This window comes from Mustela lutreola, chromosome 4 (genome assembly GCF_030435805.1).
Source record: "Mustela lutreola isolate mMusLut2 chromosome 4, mMusLut2.pri, whole genome shotgun sequence".
In the NCBI taxonomy this organism is placed as follows: Eukaryota; Metazoa; Chordata; class Mammalia; order Carnivora; family Mustelidae; genus Mustela; species Mustela lutreola.
The window spans coordinates 173,886,616-173,908,795 of NC_081293.1; the positions used below are offsets into that span (position 1 = coordinate 173,886,616).

General features: G+C 38.5%; 1 protein-coding gene across 5 annotated transcripts in view; it reads left to right on the forward strand.

Moving 5' to 3' along the window:
• The window catches only part of PTPRZ1 (protein tyrosine phosphatase receptor type Z1), a 177,992-nt gene that overhangs the window by 54,301 nt on the left and 101,511 nt on the right, over nt 1-22,180 (forward strand). For all 5 annotated transcript variants that reach the window (XM_059171692.1, XM_059171691.1, XM_059171693.1 and 2 more), the window contains exon 2: nt 4,601-4,666. In XM_059171692.1, the coding sequence (XP_059027675.1) occupies nt 4,601-4,666 (66 nt within the window). The remainder of the gene's footprint in view (nt 1-4,600; nt 4,667-22,180) is intronic.

The window sequence follows — 22,180 nt, forward strand, 5'->3', positions numbered from 1 at the left end:
ATTTTTAGTAGGAAGTAAGCATCCAGATTTTTTTTGCTGTTGTTTTAAAGAGAACTTGAGCAAAAAAAAAAAAAAAAAACACGAAAGGAAAAAGTAGGTTAATCTATATCTTCTATGTGGTAGACTTTGAATTCCATTATCTGAATGTAAGGAAAAATAAAGGACACACACACACACACACACACACACACGCATATTTGCATATCTGTAGGTGCTTAAGGTAGGAATAAGATGGAATATGTTCAAACAGGAACACTTAAGGGTGCCTGAGATTTCTTCTAATTTTGGTAGCAGATCAAAAGGCCACTTCATGAAGAATATTTTTTCAGAACAAATTTTAGGGTAGCCTTAAGAAATTTAATAATGTATATTTGCTTGTACATTGCACGTACAATTCATTCCTGAAATTTCTTTTTGAGTTTTATCACTACAAAACACTCACGCCAGAACAGACCTGGCAAATACTTTTAAATTGAAAGAAACAAAACATGAAAGTGAAAGAAACTAAAATTCACAGAAACCACAAAAAACATTCTATATTTCATCATTTTAATTGATTTAAAAACATGTAAGCACTTTGATAGTTTTATTTTATATAGGATTTACTGGTTTTCAAAGTATATAATACAACAACAACAAAGTGAAGCTAGCTTCTTTTTTCTTGTTCATTGAAGCTATCACATCTCATCTATCAGACCTCTAAGTAGAATTTTAAAAGTGGGGTACTCTCTCACGCCCAAGGACTGTGTAATTAGCATATGAATGTGCAACGGATTGTTTGAAGTAACAATTAAAGGAACAATACATAAAGGAATTGAAGAGAGCTACCAACACCTGGGAATCCTGTATTGAATAAAGCTTTCTTAATGTAAGTAATTAAAAACCAAGGACAAATGCTCATTGTGTAGCGATAAAGCCCTACAAGGAAAGCTAAAATCTGCTGATATTTTGCTGTCATCATTTAGACCAAATCATTAAAACAAGAGCTTACAGTTTTATTTATTTCAATGGATTAGCTGTTAAATGTAGGTTTTGATCTTCAAAATGCACTTGTTTGACAAAAATGTCTCGCTTTTAAGAAATATTTATATTTAAAATATATAATAAATGACAATACATGTTTTCCTTCTGGCCAGTGCAAAATTTCAGAGGAAAATTTCAACTCACAGCCAGGTCAAAAAACATATAATCAATTCTCTATAATTTATTTGTTCAGTTAATTTCTTCTGGTTAAAATCCACGCCACTGTATTGTTTTGTTTTACTTTGTTTCTCTTGAAAGCATACATATTATAAGGGTTTCTCTTCAGGCAAAGCACCTTAAAAGAGTAACCAATCGGTCAAGATTGTCAGGGATCCTTAATATTGGGGAAGGCTCCCTGAAGTAGGAGCCAGAGTCATCCCTTATTGCTTCCACTTTTCACTTACTAGCTGTACAAACCATTTACATTTTGGCTGCATGAATTACCTTATCTCTAGGAATTATTTTTTTGTAGACTGGTAAAGTCTCAGTCAAATGACCTTTGAGCCCTCTCTAACATCTAATTGTGTATATTTCTTGATCATGAAGAAACACTTGCTCCCAGAATTTAACCTTAAATGATTATCATTTTATGTGACAACTGTATTTGAAAAATAAATTATGAACCTAATATTACTTTTTAAGCAGAAAAACAAACATAGGCTTGAATATTAATAGTGATATTCATAGCGGCGCCTGGGTGGCTCAGTGGGTTAAAGCCTCTGGTTTTGGCTCAGGTCATGATCCTAGGGTCCTGAGATGGAGCCCTGTATCCCGCTCTCTGCTCCGCGGGGAACCTGCTTCCCTTTTTCTCTCTTTGCCTGCCTCTCTGCCTACTTGTGATCTCTGTCTGTCAAATAAATAAATAAAATCTTTTTAAAAAATAGTATTATTCATAACAGCCAAATAGAAGAAAAAAACCCGCGTACCCATCAGTTGATGAATGGCCAAATAAAATGTGGTATATCCATTGTCGAAACAAAAATTTCACTGGAGAAAATTAAACAAGAGGGTTGCTTTATTCAGGGTTGTTGCAATGAGGAGAGAAGAGAGAACCGAGTCAGAACTCAACTTTGATGAAGTAGAAGGGTAAATTTTTTTTTTTAAGATTTTATTTATTTATTTGACAGAGAGAGATCACAGGTAGGCAGAGAGGCAGGCAGAGAGAGAGGAGGAAGCAGGCTCCCTGCTGAGCAGAGAGCCCGATGCAGGCCTCGATCCCAGGACCCTGAGATCATGACCTGAGCTGAAGGCAGAGGCTTTAACCCACTGAGCCACCCAGGCGCCCAGAAGGGTAAATTTTTTGAGGGCTGATGTTGAGCCTCCATGAAACAGTAAGGCATGATATTAGAAGGTGGTCATAGGCCATTTGTTTGCTAATTGGCTTTAACCAAAGGAAATATAAATTCATATTTTCATTACAGGAGATAGTTTTTGCACCTTGGAGTAAGGTACCCTACCAGAATAAAACTCCTCCCCTTACACAGAAACTGGGACATAAGGGTCCTATTTCCTGTCAAAGAGATGGTTCCCATGTCCTTGAGTAATACATTTCTGGTTGTAAAACTGGCACGTGGCTATTTAAAAAAAAATTTACATCTCAAAGAGGCAGAGAAGGTAATGTACAGTTATAAGTTTTCTAAACTAAATGCTCTGAGGTAAGGGGGACCAGCGGCCTAGAGTCCGGAAGAAGCCTGCCCAAAGTTTAATCAAGCTGAAGAAAACGTTAAGAGCATCTTGGTTACCATACAATGGAGTACTATTAGGCAATCAGAAAGGATGAATTACTTGTATATGCTACAGCATGGATGAACTTTGAAAACATTAATTGTGCTAAATTTAAGAAGCCAGTCACAAAAGGCTGTATTGTGTGATCCTGTTTGTATGAAATGTCTAGAATATCCAATCTGTAGAAACAAAGTAGATAGTGGTTGTCTAGACTCGTAGGACATGGGGGTGGTATTGGGGGTGGCTTGGGGCAGCTAAAGGTTATGGAGTTTCTCATGGGGGTGATGAAGATGTCCTAAAATTGTGGTGATGATTGCATAAGTCTGTGAACATACCGAAAAACATTAAATTGCATACTTTAATGGGAGAGTTGTAAGATGTGTAAATTATATTTCAATAAAGATGTTATAAAAATAAATATATGCTATAATGTGCTATACAGGCAATAGAATATTTACCTATATTTATGAACAAAGTTTTACAACAAAAAGAAAATCCTTATTACTTAAAAGTAAGTTTTGGTTTTGAATGATCTGTAGATTCAGAAGATGTATTTCTGATAGCATATCTGCTTTCTAGCTTTTATGAAATAGTTTAGCAGTTATTTATTATCATGCTGTACTAATCAGAGAGTGTATAACATGGGTGAATGGAAAATAATTTCTGCAGTGTCCTTGGATATTTGCATTCCTGAAATTGAGAATTATCAGTACAGAGGAAAGCAACTGTGTAGCAAGAATAAGAAGAAATAGAGAGTTTCTTTTCCCAAATGATGAGGGAGATCATACCTATATTTAAATATAGGGATAGCATGATCTGGTTTAAAATTCTTGTATTCAAATGAAAGCTATATTGATAGAAACTCCACTTATGAATAATGTTCCACACCTTTATTTGTAAACTAGCTAGTTATTCTGCAGCCTTTTCTACAGAATGTTTTGTCAACAGTGATCAGGTTTTAAATCTAGCTCACAAAGATTTATTTTGCCACAGTATAGCTGAACTGGAGTGGTAGTTTTAGTACAGCCTGGGCTTAACAGGCAACGGCACAAAAAGGAGGACGAGTTACCACATCCCAATTTCTTGAGTGTGGGTGTGGCTCCTGGCAAAATTTTGAATCATGCAGAGTAAAACTTTGGCTTCCATCCATTTTCCTTTCTGTCTCACTTGCCCTATGTTCTGATCTAGAATCACTCTCTTGGGGTCCTGAGGCATCCACTTTTATGATGCCTGCACTCCCCACTGTATTACCTCACTTGGGCATCTGGGTTTCTCTAGGAGACAAAGTCACCGACGCGGTTTAACACAGCCTTTCTCCCAACCAGCATTTACACATTTAAATTCTCATTTTCTCAAAGTGGCTAACTTCACTTTTTGGCAAAAGGAAACAAATTTTGAAAAAACATCTGGGTATCCTAGATGCACTGATGGCTCAAACTTGGTTTGTAAACCTTAAAGTATCTCTAATCAACAGGATCTCAGATATTTGACTTAGGGAATGCTGTAAGAAAAATTTAGAGATAGGACAGATGGTTCTTTCTGACCCATCTTTCTTTGGGATTAACCCCCTCTAGTCTGCTCCTGCTTTCCTCAGAATATTTGCTTTGTCCCCAACTCAGCTTCAGGATTTTTTAAATGTGTCCCCTAAAATTTATACTACTAACTATGAGAACAGGAACAACAGAGACTATAGTGATGGTGGTTGGCATTGAGAGGAGTCATTGGGAAGGTGACATGGGAGATAGTAATTCCGGAGCATCTGTGGTATGAATGATTTGGACATCTGATGTATTTTTAATTTGGACATCTATATTTTTCTACCCATTGATCAATTGATTTTTCTTGGTTGTAGATTGGGCTTATGGATACTACAGACAACAAAGAAAACTTGTTGAAGAGATTGGCTGGTCCTATACAGGTAAACATATATTGAGATTCGATAGAAATTTTTATTGTTTTGGTATCTTTTTATGTGTAAAAGAGAACTTTGTAATTCAACACATCGTTTTTACTTAGCTTCATGGATATTCAGTTAGATTAATTAATAAAAATATATTATAGACAAAATGATTTCTAGTAGACCATCCATTATTAGCAAATTTGGTAGTGTAGAGCATACTGGGATCAGACACCTCTGGATTTGAATCCCAAGTCAACATTGGCCTAACCGCCTTGAGAAATATACATAACCTACCTGAGGCTCAGTGTTTTCATCTGTGAAATGGAGGATTGTTCAGAGCATTAAATGAGATCAATGGAGTTGACATAGTGCCTTCTTATCAATACAAAGCTCTAAATCAATGTTACTTGCCATTGCTGTTATGATCACAGTAGTGGTTGTGTTCATTCATTTAACAAATACTGATGAGATTCTTGTTCTCCACAGGGCTTCCTTCTAAGTTATTTCTGCTGAATTAATTGGAAATCAGGGTCCAAAATGATTTTTGTATGATTGCCAAACTTGGTTAAGAGCATCATGAATCTCTGAAGTTGGCCTAAAATGGCTACAGTCAAGAATTAGGATAGCAGAGGAGAAGCTCTAGGCCTGATAAGAAGAGCCCGAGGCAAATCTAGATGGCCTGTGTCAAGCCTGGTGACTTTATGAAACAGAGTTGGGTATTCATTAGAAATACGATTGGGCTGATGTGATGGGATTACAGGGGCTTTAACTTGAGCCTAGCCAACTTGGACTTTATTTTACAAATGAAGGGCAGCTGCACAATGGATTTAGTAGATAAGCATGCATTTCTTTTCTCTCTCTTTTAATTCTTGCTTTAAAAGTAGTGAATGTTGGGGCACCTGGGTGGCTCAGTTGGTTCGATGTCCAATTCTTGATTTCTGCTCAGGTCTTGATCTCAGGATTGTGAGTTCAAGCCCTATGCTGCACAGAATGCTTACTTTAAAAAAAAAAAAAAAAAAGAAGTAGTAAATATTCACTGTGGAAAATTTAGAAAATACAAGCACCAAAATAAACAAACAAACAAACAAATAAATAAATAAATAAAAATCACTATTCATTTCATGGCTCTTCACTTAAAGAAAAAAAGAATATTCCTTTCAGGCCAGTTTTTATTGTATTATATTTGTATATCTTATATGTAGAATTATGTATCCACTCTACTCTAGAAATTATTTTGAACATTTCCTCATTTCAATGATGATTCCTAATGGTCATAATCCTTAAGGTATGCCTAATATTCCATTGAATAAATGTTTTATTTTTGAGCATCTATATTTTTAGATATTTAAGCTACGATAAACAATGACAAATGGATGAATAGTTAGATGTGTGTTATTTGCATGTTTCATACATATTATTTTAATTTTTATTGTTTATTAGAGAATCTTTGGTAGGCACTTACTAAGCAGAAAAAAAAATAAATGCTTTCAACATTCTTGATACTATGGTTTAATTGCATTTTAGAGAGATTATACTAAGTCAGTGGCTGCCCCACTGAATACTAACCAGGATTTAATGATTTTCATTTTGAAAATCTTCACTAATTTGATAGGTTAAAAAAATGACACTTTGTTTTAATTTGTTCTGTTTGATTATCATTGAAATGGCAAATTTTATGTACTTTCATATATAATATAAATAATATTTATAATAAAAGATAAGTATTATATATATATATCATATATACTTTGTAATTTTCTATCTGACAACTATAACCTGTTTTGTATTTCTTTTTATCCAAAATAGAAATTCTAGTATTTTCTTGGAGTTACAGCTAATTTTTGACCCCCCATAACTACAAGAATCGTATTAGTTAAGATTCTGAAGGCTTGGAGTTCATGCCTAACCATGGAAGATGGTATCACAATGGCCAGCACCGTGGTTCTCCTGGAAATTACTTGCTGTTGTCACGATCTGGGCATTATTTATGCATCTTCCATTCCCCCAAACCTAGAACTAGAAAGTGGACCTAGAAAGAGGGAGGGTTAGAGTTCTCACCACCCCAAGCAAGGGCCTACATGTGGAGTGGTAGAGGCACGGGTTTTTTGGCAGCCCTGTCTCCTTGAGCCGCTGGATGTGCCCCATCAGGTCAGGAGAAGACAGCAGTCTTCCCAGGGGGGTTAGGCACATGCTGTTGAGTGTATCTTAGGAGGAGGCCACAGGGCTCTTCCTTTTAATGGACTAGCTGTGCTGGACATGATGCTTCTGGAGCAAACAGGATTTTGTAGATGGGTCTGTGCATAAACAAGTCACAATTCTTTGCTTCATCATCAGGTTCATCCTCCTACTTATAACTTGGGGCATCCTGGCTTTAGCTCCTTTAGAGGACAGTCTAGTGATCAAAGGGATGGACTCATTAAGAAGTGCCATTTGGTGGCGGGGGAGGGGGTAGAGATTGTAGGTCTCAAGAGGGGATATTCCAGAACGGAGGTGAGGGTGAAAGCTTGTCAGAATTTTAAAGAATGGATTGCTCTTCTTACGCTGGTGCTTCTTGCTGGGTTGGAAGATTATTCGTTCCTAGAATATTTGAGGATCCTAGGAAGAGACTAGAAAGAGTTTCAGGGGAGGACATTTTACAACTGCTTAGCCCAAAATGAGCATGGTTGAATTATTTTGTCTGAATTCTTAGAGTGTCAGAAAGAAAACAAATGAAAGCCATTATCCAAATGAACACATCTCTTCTAAGCAGATCACAAGAAAGCCAGGCATTGAAAATGTGGATGCTTTGCCATAAATTTAATATCTCTTTTTATTTTTTAATACAAGTCATCAAAGCTTGATAGTATTTTTTTTTTCTTTCTATACTTATTATTCCACCTAGAAAATGAAAAACCATATTAACTGTATAAAATTTCAGGATAAATTAGTTTTAAGATTCTTTTTAAATTTTATTTAATTAATTTATTTATTTTTAAAGATTTTATTTATTTCTTTGAGAGAGAGTGAGAGAGAGAGCATGAGCAGGGGAGCAGGGGCAGAGGGAGAGGGAGAAGCAGACTCCCTGTTGAACGGGGAACCCAATTGGAGGGCTCGATCCTAGGACCCCAGGGTCATGACCTAAGCTGAAGGCAGACACTTAACCGACTAGTTTTAAGATTCTTAAATTTAAGTAATTTTATGAATGACCCAAGTAAGTTTGTTTTGACCAGATTTTCGTCCAAGATCTGTTCGTAACAGCTTACGTTTTGGGCTCTGTGTTTCTATTCTTGCGGTATTGTTATCCCTTAAATTTGTCAGATTAGCTGCAGTCTCAGAAGGAAGGACTTACCCTTGAATATTTGTACATGTATTATTCGATTAATAATAATTACTAAGAAAATCATAACATCTGTCTGTAAAAGAGCTCATGGCTTTACCCTAAGCCATTTAAAAATACACGGCAAATAGCCAACATTATTGAAATGGAATCATTACGGCTAAGGTTGTTTGTGTAGGATTTTGCAATTATGTGAAGAAACAATGCAGATCCTCTCTGGCTATTGAAGGGGCGGAGAAACAGTGGCTGGAAGGGGAGGAGAAGGTATTTACTCATTCAGTTGTGTTTTTTAACATAGGTTAAAAACAACTTTTCTATTTGGGACGTATGCTGTAATTATGCTGGGAAATGACAGGGTTGGTAAATACAGCCGACTATCCCATTTTTAAAGTTATTACAGGAAGGTGAGCAAGGTTTGTTTGTCACGCTGCTATAAGAGAGTGAATTATAAATCTGGGAATGTCAGCACTAAAATCTAGTTCTTTCCATAGTAACTGCATTTAATTTAAGGATTTCAGAAAATGAATTTCCTTCCTATTAACCTTAAATTTTCTGTGACAATGCTTAAAAAAAGACAGTTCAGTGAAAAAAAAATGAGTCATTTGGTTTTTCTTTTTCTTGTTTCTTTTTTGAAATCATGAACACATAGCCCGCAATTACATGAGATGCTAAAATTTGCCAGAGAATGGGCAAAATGGGGGAAGGGGTGTGGGAGATACAGGCCTCCTGGTAAGAAGGAATAAGTCACAGGGATGAAAGGTACAGCCCAGGGGAGATAGTCAATGGTTTGTAATAGCATTATATGGTGAGGGATGGTAGCTACATTTGTGGTGAGCTTAGTGTAATGTACACAGTTGTCGAATCACTGTGTTGTACATCTAAAACTAAAGGGATCTTTTCTGTCAGTCATACTCAAAGGCAATGCATTTGCCTTCTGTTTGTGTTGTTAGACCTTTCTAACTTCAAGCAGTAAGATCATCTCAAATGGAGGGACTTCTACCGCTTCGTCCTAGAAGTAGTCTCTATTGAAATATAGTCTTTAGTTCCTGGACCTTAAAAAATATTCTGTTGTTTCCTCTCCAACATACATTAAAGCAGCTTGAAATTGAAAATTTTCTATTGATGTATCTCAACTGTTCTTAAGCCTACACACCTTTTAAAGGTTAGCTGAAGAGTCGCATGGGGTGAAAGCAGGAAGTCACTATTAGACGGGAGTCACTATTAGACGCTGGGCTGAATATACCAAAGTGCAAGAGGCTTTAAATACTGAATTTATTCTGTTTCCTTAAATAGACTATTCTGTCTAAATAGTATTTCCATTCCAAGAAGTATATAGACTAGAAGATACTACTTATGGAAAACAAAAGAGCCATAATATAAGGTGGTGTATAATGTGATTAGATGTTTGGCATTTATTTTTGGATATAGTTAGGCTTAGTGTTTTACTTCTCTCTCTCTCTTTTTTAAAAAATTTTATTTATTTATTTGACAGACAGAGATCACAAGGGGGCAGAGAGGCAGGCAGAGAGAGGGGGTAGAAGCAGGCTCCCTGCTGAGCAGAGAGCCCGATGTGGGGCTCGATCCCAGGACCCTGAGACCATGACCTGAGCCGAAGGCAGAGGCTTAACCCACCGGGCCACTCAAGTGCCCCTCAGCACTCATTATATTAAACAGACTGTTCATGTCTCATTTCCAACTTAGGAGTGAAAAAGCAAGTTCCAGAACTCTACACATAGCATTATGTCAGTTCTGTAAAAAACCATGTATTTATACAAACACAGAAGAAAGGACTGGAAGAACACACCAACCTGTTGACATGGGTGACCCCTGAAGAACGGGACTATGGAAGGCCATTGGAGCCGGGAGATTTTCACATCTTACTCTATGCTGTTTGGATGGTATTAATTTTTTTATAAGTTGGTCAAAACCAATGTTCTCAATGTACGTAGATTAGTTTTCTGAGAAGGACAAGCTAGCTTAACAAGAACCACAGTACTGTGTTGTCAGTAGTCAGAATGTAGGGCTGCTTAGCTGCGTGGAGGTAAGGGGGTGTCACAGACCTCAAACCAGAGCACAGAATGCACTTTGCAGCTGACTTCCTGGACATCACTAACATCCCAACAGATCTGGCTACACCACTGCTGTGTAGTTCAGTTTTCTTACCAGTTAAAAGCCTAGGACATTAGGACTACATGTAGGGCTTAATGTCCTTGTACATAAATCAGATACCTGTTTCACATTGTCAGAGGAGATCTCCTTGAGCACGTTTTACTACAAATCCAAGTGATAATGATTTGACAGGGTCTTAATTTGAGCCTAAACAGATTAAACAAGTCTGGGTGTATCTGATAATCTCATGAGAGGATTTAGGAGTTGACTGGCTTGAATGCGTATTAGAGACAGGTATTTCCTATCATCTGTATATTTTTAAAAGTTTAACAAAGATTTTATATTCTGGGCAAACTTTCACTAGGCTAAATGTGGTAAGTAGAGCGTGCCTCACTGCAAAAATTGAATAGAGTTCAGTTAAATGATGTAAAATTCAGAATTTATTTCTATGCAACTCTCACTTAGTATAGAATGGAAAAAAAAATACACAAGGCTGCAGAATAGCATCACAATTAAATAATCATTGCTAAATTTATCTAATAGTAAAACTGTATACTCATGAGTATTTCCCAGCGAGTAAAGCTGGAATTGCCTAGATTCTCTGGTGCAGACTCTTAGCCGCACCTGCCGACAGTGTCTAGTAGAGTTGGATGCATTGGACGTCATCTAGCAGCTCAGAATGAGAAAATCTGTTTCTCCTTCTCTCTGTGTGCAGACTTCTGGGTGTGTGCCTGGATGTTCACCTTTTCTTTTCTGGACTTCTTTTGCCTCACTCTGTGTTCTCTACTCTGGCGTGCTCTAGTCCATCAAACACATCTTTCAGCAAAGGAAAAGGAAAAGAGAGGACTACATGGTTCAAAAAAAAAAAAAAAAGTCCAAGATTAGGCTACAGTTTGTGCTGTCACACAAAGTTCATTTAAATGTTTTCAACTTTTAGGCAAAATACCATTACAAATATTTTAAGGTGGCCTTTGTCACCCTTCTATTCTATGACTCAATAAAGGCAAAGTGCAAGGCTTACTTAAGGTTTCTTATTTTTTTCTGTATGGTAATTCTGACTCTTCAAACCAAGGATTTTTAAAGATGAAAAATATGTGACTCATTTCTTAAATGCAGAAGGATTTTTTTTATAAAGTGAACTATATTTTTATGACTGAAGCACAGAATTACAATAATGACCTTGAAATATATTCAGATCTGTTTAAGATTCATTGACTTTATTTCCTTTTTCCTTTGAATATATCTATATGGTTGTTTCTCTACCCTGCTACCTATGAATCCTAAGTTTCTGTTTTCACCATGAAGTGTGTTTTGTTTGGGTAAGGCACCCCTGGACTGCAGGACTGGCATGTTTCCTGGCTGGAATGCACAGAATCCTACAAGTCCTCCATGGCTTCTGCCATGCCAGCCTGTGAACTGCTGTAGACTGCAAGGAGTTTCTTAACTATCATAGCATATTCTGGGACGCTTTTTAAAAAAAAAATATTTTATTTATTTGACAGAAACACAGCAAGAGAGGGAACACAAGCAGAGGGAATGGGAGAAGTAGGCTTCCCGCCGAGCAGGGAGCCCGATGCTGGGCTCAAACCCAGGACCCTGGGATCATGATCTGAGCCGAAGGCAGCCGCCTAACGACCGAGCCACCCAGGCAACCCTGGGACACTTTTGACAACTGCTCAGGGTCATTGCTCAAACTGTATAAGCCTCAGATTCAGGGGAAAGGGAAGGGAACTCGAAGCCTATTTAAAGTTAGGGTTCAAAGAAGTGTCTGATAACCTAGGGAAGGTGTGCCAGATGGACGCCAGAACCTAAAGAGAGGCCATAGGGAGCCCCTGAGAGGCAGTTATCATGACTGGGGAGGAAACCTGGCAGCAGATGCTGAGAGCAGAGCCATGTCCGGGAGAGCGGGTTCCAGGTTCCCTGTGATGCTCCTGGTTGCTTTGCTGGGCCACTCTCCACCCAGAGCCTCCCTTGCTCTTAAATGTCTGTAGTCACTGGGCTGGGAACAGAGGCCTAGCAACTCCATTGCGGGCTCCTTCTCAAAGAGCTTGAAATGAGAAAAGGAGAACCCTGGGGATTCCCAGGCCGACACAGGGGGCTGATCAGCGGGGTGCAGGCATCCAGTCCAGTCAAGTGGCTGCCATGGCCAGGATGGCAACCGATGGTCTGGAGCCAGGAGCAGCAACCTTGGACTTAAAAATCAGATTCTGATCTACATGGGCTAAACTTTATTCCCTTAGTGAATGCTATTCCGGTCTCTAATTTAACAGAATAACTTGTGATGACAAATGGAGAAAGAGGAGACTGTACCCCTGCTGAGGACACCAAGCATGACTGGACTCTCTAGATGACTTTCTGATGAGTTTCCCCCAGCGATGAGCTCTACGAAGTCTTGAGTTCTGGGCCATTATCTTAATGAATACCTAAAGTGCCAATTTGCTATATGTTCTTTCCCCAGGTGAAAACCACTGCATTTATTTCTGATTATAAGAATAATACAAGATCTGGGGCCCCTGGGTGGCTAAGTGGGTCCTGGAATCGAGCCCTGCATCTGGCTTTCTGCTCAGCAGGGAGCCTGCTTCTCTCCCCCTTTCTCTGCCTGCCTTTCTACCTACTTGTGATCTCTGTCTGTCAAATAAATAAATAAAATCTTTTAAAAAAAAGAATAATACATGGTCATTTAAGAAAATATCATATCTATGTAATTTATATAAAAATACACATTGACTTGCACATAAATATTTAAAATACATGAATATGTATACATATATATTCACAAACATAAATATGATGTCAATATAACAAATATATATATGAATATTTTAAAATGTATTTGTGTGAATATATTAAACATACAAATACTTTAATTTAGGTAAATATAGATTTTAGATAGGTCGTTAGAATTTCATCCTTCAGAGATAACTGCTATTAATGTCTTCTGTTGGGGAAATACAATTAAAAACATAATCCCCCAACCCATAAATGTTCTTTTTGAAGATAGTAGAGAAAGAAAACAGTTTTATTATTGAATAAGCATTAAACCAGAATGTGATACGCGTTAAGACAGTCCACTAAGAGATTGCAGAAACAAAAGGCGTCTCACCCCCTTATATAGCCAACCAGATACAACCCATTATATACATGTTTTCCAGATAAACAATGACTGTTCTTCAAGAAGAGACTTGACAGCAACTTTGGTCACACAAAGTTAACCTGGTAATTGGAATGGCTACATGGGTTAGTTTACTGGCTTTCTCCAGAAGAAAAGCAAACCTCACATTTTTATGATAGCAGGTAGCTTTGCAACTTGGAACAAGGCGCCTGCCAAAATTAGACTCCTACCTTTCCAAAGAAACTAGGAGATTGGGTGTTATCATCCTCCACGTTTACACTTCATCCAGGATGGCTCCCCGGTCCTTGAGAAAGATATTCCTGGATCATAAAGCTGACAAAAGACATACCAAGTTCTCAGAAGGATTTCTATATATTTTAAGGAGAGGCTAAAGTACTTCGGACAGTGATAATTTTCTAAAGTCAATGCTCTACGAAAAGGAAGGGGAGAAATCTCTTCCTGATATTCAACAAGGAGAATTATCTCTAATTTTTAGAATCTATTTGTCCTTCCTAATTTTATCCTTTCTGACATTATATGGCTTCTTACTACATGTACTGCTCCGAGACCTGCTTTTATCTTAATAATAGTTTGTGATTATCTTTCTGGTATTGTAACCAAGTCTAAGTAACTAAGTGTAGAGGAAACAGAGAACGAGGCTCCTTTTAGAGCATAGTTTTATTTTCTTCAGTGTATCTCTATTCCTAAAGCAGACCTCGTATGTAAGTGCCCAGTAAAAGTTAGTTTTTATCCAGATTTGTTCAGTCTCACTAGGACACAGAATTAATTTTACCTGGGAGGAACTGTGATTAGTAATAACACAATTTTAGAGAACCCAAATCTTTCTTGCAATAGATAGGGAAACACAAAAAATCAATACCATGGTGTGAGGTCAGAGAAAGTTCTAGTATATGAGAAATAGCTACTGGAAAACAGGAAAGGCTGTACTATAAAGCCCTCTGCTACCTGGAAATAGAAGCAATAAGCAGAGCCACCCAGAATCGGCATCAGAGCAAATTCAAAAAGTTGGCATATGCCCAACTAGATATTCTCTAAACTGGGAATGACTAATCTAGCTTTTTCATAAGTGTGTTTCCTGACCTCTCATATTTCATAAGCATCCCTAGGAAGAAAGAGCCGCTTGCAGCAATTTTTTATAGGTAACATGTAGTTTTTCATTTTCAAAACCCCAGAAGTTTGTTCTAGAAGATCAGTTACATTTATGGATATAGTGCACTCCCATATCCTTGAGAAGATTTTTAGGTTTAGTTAAACTGTGTTAGAATGTGAAGGAGTCAGTTTCTTATCACTTCCCTGACTTGCCCCCTACCTGAAATAGACTCTATATTCTTCAGTAAAGGAAAATTTAAAGTTTTGAGGTCATTTCTTTTAATTATCTACTACTGAGATTATAACATGAGCCAAACACTGTGCCAGTCTCTGGGGATGCCATGAAGAATGAACAGTCACAAGCATGCCCAACGACAATGATTACAAAGGATGATAAATGCCTAGTGGTAGATGGTGGTGACACAAGGTCTAGGAACGCCTACATAGCTTAAGAGGTTCAGGGATGGGGCTCCTGGGTGGCTCCGTGGGTTAAAGCCTCTTCCTTTGGTTCAGGTCATGATCTCAGGGTCCTGGGATGGAGCCCCGCATGGGCTCTCTGCTCAGCAGGGAGCCTGCTTCCCCCACCCCCTCTCTCTGCCTGCCTCTGCCTGTTTGTGATCTCTGTCTGTCAAATAAATAAATAAAATCTTTAAAAAAAAAAAAAAAAAGAATTTCAGGGACAACTTCCCAAAGAAAAGTATTCGAAATTGAGATAAAGTGTGAGGGGGTTCTAACCCAACAGGGGTGAAAGATTATTCCAGGTAAAGGGGCAGCTTTGCTAACCTGTGAGGTGAGGGGAAAATATGTAAACTTCTTCCTGCCTTTAGACAGAAAACTAAGGGTGTGATAAGACAAAATTCTTAGAACTAATTCTGACTTAGCTCAGGTATCCTTGAGCTAAGGATATCCTAAGGATAAGCTAAGGTATCCTTATCCTATCCAAAATTCTGGGTAATAAAATGTACACTGTATTTTGAATGAGGATACTTAAATTTTTAGTTACTGACTTATTTGCGTTAAGGGATATTAGACAGGATTTTACAACAACATTTTAGTTAATAAACCAAAGAAGAGGAACTAGTGAGAGAGACCAAAAGAGGTGGGTATGAGGAAGGGGAGACTTTTCAGAATCCAAGTGGGAGTTTCCAGTAGACAAGACTAATCAGCATTATCACATGACTCCACAGGGAGTTCTCAGTGAAATAAAGGTTGTAGGACTGACCACATTGTAAGGAAGCAGGTTTCACTGGGGATTCTTTTGCTAGTGTGTCTGATGAAGGACACACTCTAGGGCTGGACTGTCTGAATGCTTGGCTTCAAATCTGGACTCCATAGATTTTCCCTCCTGTCAGTTTCCCCATCTGTAAAAAGAAATAATAATAGTACCCACCTCAAAACGCGCAGCGATGATGAAATGAGGTAGTATATACAAAACACTTAAAACAGTGCCTGGCACATATGAAGGGATCAATAAAGGTTCGAAAGTCAGACGAATCTTCTATAGTATCAGAAACTTATTTGCTATCAGGTTTATATCCATCACACTATTACCTTTCTGAGGTCAGTTGTGGTGATATTACTCTCCTTTTAAAATTCCTTCCATTGACTCCCCGTCATTCATACAGAATGAAAAATGGACTCTTTAGTCTAGCTTATAGTGGCTCTTATGATCTGGTTCCAGCCCACACATCCATCCCCCATAATCTCCTTACCCTTTGCCTGTTGCTATACCAGGCTTTTCTTTACTTTTATTTTTTTTTTAATTTGATTTTTTTTCATTGATCCAAGATTCATTGTTTATGCACCACACTCAACGCTCCATTCAATACTTGCCCTCCTTAATACCCACCACCAGGCTCACCCAACCCCCCACCACCCTCCCCTCCAAAACCCTTAGTTTGTATCTCAGAGTCCACAATCTCTCATGGTTCGTCTCCCCCTCCGATTTCCCCCAACTCACTTCTCCTCTCCATCTACCAATATCCTCCATGTTATTCCTGATGCTCCACAAGTAAGTGAAACCATATGATAATTGACTCTCTCTGCTTGACTTATTTCACTCAGCACAATCTCTTCCAGTTCAGTCCATGTTGATACAGAAGTTGGGTATTCATCCTTTCTGATGGAGGCATAATACTCCATAGTATATATGGACCATATCTTCTTTATCCAAAAGCAGGTCTTTCTAATTGTTCTTCCCTGTTTTGCCTGAATAACAAACCTCCGTAACCTCCTTCAGGATGTCAAGCCTTCCTGATTACTCTGCCCCTCAAGGCTGGTGGGTATCCATCACTTTTGTGAACTATCCCTGTGCCCTCCTCTTGAGTACCTAACACAGGAACATGGGCAGTCAGTGTTTATGGCATGAATGAACAAAGCTGAGAAGACAGAGTTTACATTTTGCAAGTGTAGAAACAGAGAAATGAAGTCTCTTGCCCAGAAGCACCAAGTGAGCAGAAGACTTACTTGAACCTGGGTCTTGGTTCCCAGCGCTCTTTCCTGAGAAGCCCGTGGGCGCATCTCATTCCTTTGTTTCAGGGATATGGCTGATAACATAAGCACGACGCTGTTAGATTTTTGAACTTTTGCGTAGATATTAAAAAATGTTGACCCCAGAGCCATTGTGTTTGATATGGTCTTTTTTGTTGTTGTTTTTCTTGTGTGTGTGTGTGTGTGTGTGTGTGTCTTTTCAAGGAATTGTGTCACTCTTCAAGGAATGTTTGAAGAGCAGCCACTCCTGAAAAGTGGGAGCCTGTTATTTCATCTCTTTGCTCGTCCATATCTTCTAGCCTGTCTACACCAAACGTGTGCTCGTTTTATAATCTAGCTGAAGAAAAGAGAGCTTAAATGTCTAGTTAATATAACATAAATCTATTTGAATTAATTTTTATTCCACGGGGGTTAACAAGCGGGTTTGCCCTGCAGGAAGTCTTCTCATCCTCACTCTGTAAAGGTCTTATGGTTTATGTATCCAAGGGGCCTATATATCTATGTGACCATAGTAGGTGAACTTCTTTCCTTTCTCTTCTTTACATTATCAGTAATAGCAGAAATACGGTGTTAGTCATCTGTACCCTGAAAGGGAAGATAAATTATAATTCATGTGGAAAGAGATGATATTGCCTTAGAAAAATGGTCATACGATTGTACATTTGCATTTCCCCTGGACTTCACCTCGCCAGGGTTCCACAGAGGGCGCTTCAAGGATCACACGACTTGAGTTTCTTCTCTGTTATGGCACATAATTTTCATTTCACAATCTGGAATCATTATTCCCGTTCAGTGAGAATCGATTTCTCATAGTTGACTGTTTGAATCCCTGCCAGCTCGGTCCCATTTTCTACATCATTTTCCAGAAAGTATAGTTTTTTTGTTTTGCTTTTTAAGTCAGAACAATTATGCAGGTAACCTGTAGCCTTGATATGCCCTCCAAATTCTCTTCAGAGCGGTCGCCCACCCCTAGAGCTCAAATTCTTCTCCCAATTGATCTGCGATGTTGCTGACCTGTAGTTCAAAGTAGTCCCCACCCCAGTGCACCATTTTCTAAGTGCGTCTCAATGGACATGAAAGAGCTCATTCTCTTTTGAAAGGAGAACAGTTCAGTTCGTCTTTAGAGAACAGCCTCCATTGTTTCCTTTTAGCAGAATAATTACATCTCTAATTTCTGTGGAGATAATGAAGAAAGAACACATCCCATTTTGGGATGTGTTTATGTGGCTTCAGAGTAGATGAGAAGAGAAGGTTCTATGACTTTTAAGTATGATCTTTTACCCCCCAAAATGTGCATGTTTCAGGAAATTACAATAAGTCTCCTACTTCTTCCATTTATGGTGATTGCTTCTTCATGTTTAAGCATGAGAAAGAAAACTGGATTTAAAATAAAATCTAAGCTCTACTGATGTGTTTTTATGCCATCAACATTTTTAAAAGTAAATTGAGTAGAAAATTAAGTTCTGGCATATTGTGCAAATTCCTCTAATGTATCTGGCCTTTGTTTAATCATTTATGAGTTATCACTGCAAGAGAGTTATATAGATTAGATACCACAGAGATCTAAGGAACTATATTTATTTGATCCTAATTAATATTTGGCCTTAAGTAGACAATCATACCACTTTCCAATTTCCTAATGTTAAGCAATTAAACAGCAAGCAGCTGTTGGCCAGATAAATGTTAAACTTTGCCAGATATATGCAAGTTTTTCACCACATCTGGACTATAGTAGGATTAATTAGAAGACATGTTGAAAATTCACGTACCTTAGATTGTATGTTCTAAATAATCATTGAAAAATTATGTTTCCCGGTGTTAAGATTCGTGCTAAGTTATCACAGATAGTTCTTTTTTTTTTTTTTTTTAAAGATTTATTTATTTATTTATTTGACAGAGAGAAATCACAAGTAGACAGAGGCAGCCAGAGAGAGGCGGGAGGGGGAGGGGAAGCAGGCTCCCTGCTGAGCAGAGAGCCTGATGCGGGACTCGATTCCAGGACCCTGAGATCATGACCTGAGCCGAAGGCAGCGGCTTAATCCACTGAGCCACCCAGGCGCCCCTCACAGATAGTTCTTTAGTGCATGTTTGCTCACAGTATATGAACATACGTCAAGTAAAAATAACTTTTGTAACAATAAAGTGCTGGATTAGTAAGGAATTCTATTTTCTCCATTGGAGTGCTTCTAAGCCTTTACATTTTGCTCCTTTGAAAATGAAATCACCAAAGCAGCAATTGCAACAGTGAGGAGTAAAGGGAGCAGTAAGTATTGATGGTCTGTAATCTAGAACAGTGGTTTCTAAACTTTGGTGTGCATCAGAATTACCCAGAGAGCTTACCAAAATAAGATTGCTGGGTGTGACTTACAGGATTTCTGATTCAGTAACTCCGAGGCGGAGGCTACAGATTGAACATCTAGCAACTTCCCAGGTGATCCTGGTGCTGCTGGTTTGGGAACTCTTCCTTTGGGGGTGTCCAGAATCTACCCCAGTCTCTCCTTCCAGTGCTTTAATTGGTGGAGTGAATGGAGGAATGGTAAGAGTCATATACTTAAACAAATTAATATTTGTGAAAGCGCTTTAGTTCTCCAGCTGTGATGCGCTGATGCGAAATGTGATGGCTTCTATTCAGTGTATAGTCATATTACATAATAGTGCTAGTTTCAAAACCCGCTATCTGTATCAGCAAAGATGTGAGGTCATTGAATAACGGCGAATACAGCTTCCATTACTTTGCTTATCTAGACAGGGGCCGCTTTCCCTGCATAGGGAAGTTCCTGGCCTACGTGGGTCCACAGGGAATCCCCTCACCAGTGAGTCTGGCTGCAAGATCTCTTCACCTTGAATTATTCTAGACACATTCATCTCAAGCAATTTGCAAGGAACATTCTTTCTCATAACCTTTTTAAAATCACTTTTTAGGGGCGCCTGGGTGGCTCAGTGGGTTAAGCCTCTACCTTCGGCTCAGGTCATGATCCCAGGGGCCTGGGATAGAGTCCCGCATAGGGCTCTCTGCTCAGCAGAGAGCCTGCTTCTCCTCATCTCTCTCTCTCTGTCTGTCTCTCTGCCTATTTGTGATCTCTCTCTCTGTCAAATAAGTAAATAAAATCTTCTAAATAAATAAATAAATAAATAAATAAAATCACTTTTTATTACCTGGCTCCCAAAGGTCCTGGGTCCTGGTGATAACAAGATTATCAGTTCTTCCGTCTTTCCTTCTTTCTTGTTTTCTTTCTTTTTTCTTGTTTTCAAATTCAAATTTCAAATTATAAAGTGTTCTAGCCCTCCTAAACTCTCTTGTTAATAATGACTTTCTCCACGTTTTTTTGGCTGTTGGTAATATACATTAGTCCTACCTTCAAAACTGTTAAATTGGATAGAAATATTTCTGGACTTCTTTTTAGTAACGGTTGTTATCCATTCATTTTTCTTTTTTCTTTTCTTTCTTTCTCTCTCTCTCTCAAATATAAATCTTTTAAAAAAAAGGTCTTATGTTTGGCTCACCCTGCCTGTGACAATTCCATCTCCCAGTACTTGTTCTCAGATCCTGTTTTTCTGGCTGATGAACTTCACTCTGGTATGTTACTAAGAACTCATGCGTTCATGGAAGCCCTTTCAGGGAAGATGTTTACCCTTCAGATTACCTTTATAGGTAGAATCCTTAGAAGAATAATTTCATGAGAATTTCAGGCAATGTGTCAGTTTGTGAAGGGGATAATTTTGATCAGCAAGCCTTTTTGTGCCAGTCAAATCATACCAGATAAAAGAATAGTTTCATTTTTTTTTCCGACAAGATTGGACATTTTGCTTGTTATTTCATGCTTAAGTGGCTTTCTAGAAGCCATAAATCAAAGAAGTTATTACTGCCTTATAGTTTCTCTAACATTCGTCACTCTTTTAATGTGATGAGATTTCTATAGTGAGATTAAAAATATAGGTGTGGAAAAGATGTTAATTGAAGTTTGGGTTTCGATGAGGAAAATTGGAATCAGTCAAAATGTCGAAGACTAGAAGAGGGGGTGACCATACTGTGTGCGTGTGTGTGTTTGTAAGATAAATTACAGCAGATTCTTCCTGTGGAAACCATGCAGCCACTTTAAAAAAAATGTGGCAGTGATCTCAGAGACATTAGTACTGAGAGACAACAAGTACATCATATTGACATACTTAACATGATCTCATTTATCTAGAAAAATAAGAAAAATGATGATAGGTATATACACACCTATCGCAATATAAGTGCATGGGCAAAGATCTGGAGCTCCTCCTCTCTTCTTTCCTTCATTTCCCTTCCATGTGACTACTTCTGTCTTAAAGCCATCAGGAGAAGCCAGGCAAAACAAATGCCTTTGGCCCAGGAATGGGCAATGGTGGCCCAGAGCCAGGTGCCAGACTCCAGGCATGATGAAGAAGGCTCCCACGAAGGAGGACTGGCCAGGGCGGAGTGTAATATAGGAGGGCTACTTGGGGTGGGGTGTGGGAACCCACATAGGGTGAGGAAGGTGTCATCTGGAGTGGTGGCTTGGCATTAATGGGATATTCCATGACACGGAGGGAGGCAGATGTGCACACTAAGGGTGGCTTGTGGTGGAATGTCAGAGCAAGGTCACGTTTAGAAGGGCGTGAGGGCGAGGGGAGCCCTGCGTGGGTGTCAGAACCTGACAATGGAGGCAAAGGCATCTCCACAGAGGCACCATCCTTGCAGATGGTTCAAGAAAAAGAAAATGCTTTCTGTACTTGAACCTTTTCTGTTAAGTTTAAAATTATTTCCAAAAAAAAGAAAGAAAAAGAAAAAAAAAAGGTTATACAACAACCAGTTAATAGGACTTAACTTTTAAAATAGGTGGAGGTGCTAGAAGTTCATGTGTGTTGTCTACCTTGGATTCAGCTGCCTTTGCTTTGGTGACTCCAAATATATATATATATATATATATATATATATATATATATATATATATATATTTCTGAGCTGAACAACATTGACCCATAGATAGAGACATCTCTGTACCCCTATTCAGCAGGAAGAGATATAGAAGTTAAGACTCTCCAGTCTCCAGGACCTTAAAGATGTACAGGTCAGAATTGTTCAGGGGAGAATGATGAGAAGAACAGACAAAAGGAAAAGTAGCTAAAATTAAACTCCCTTACCACGTGCAGCCCATTCACAAATACTTAAAACAGGCAGAGTACGACCTTCCTCCCCAAATTCCCAACTGTCTAAATGTTAATGTTTTGCTGGAAGCAAAAAGCAGTCTTCGCTTAACAATAGCCAGGCCCCTAGGATCTTGCGAGTCTCCTTTAACATACAAAAATCCTTTTGGAAACTTCCTTTGTCTCTGCCCCTCCCAACTTAAAAGTTCCTTTCTGCCCCCCTGTCCCTGTCCCTCCTTGCTTT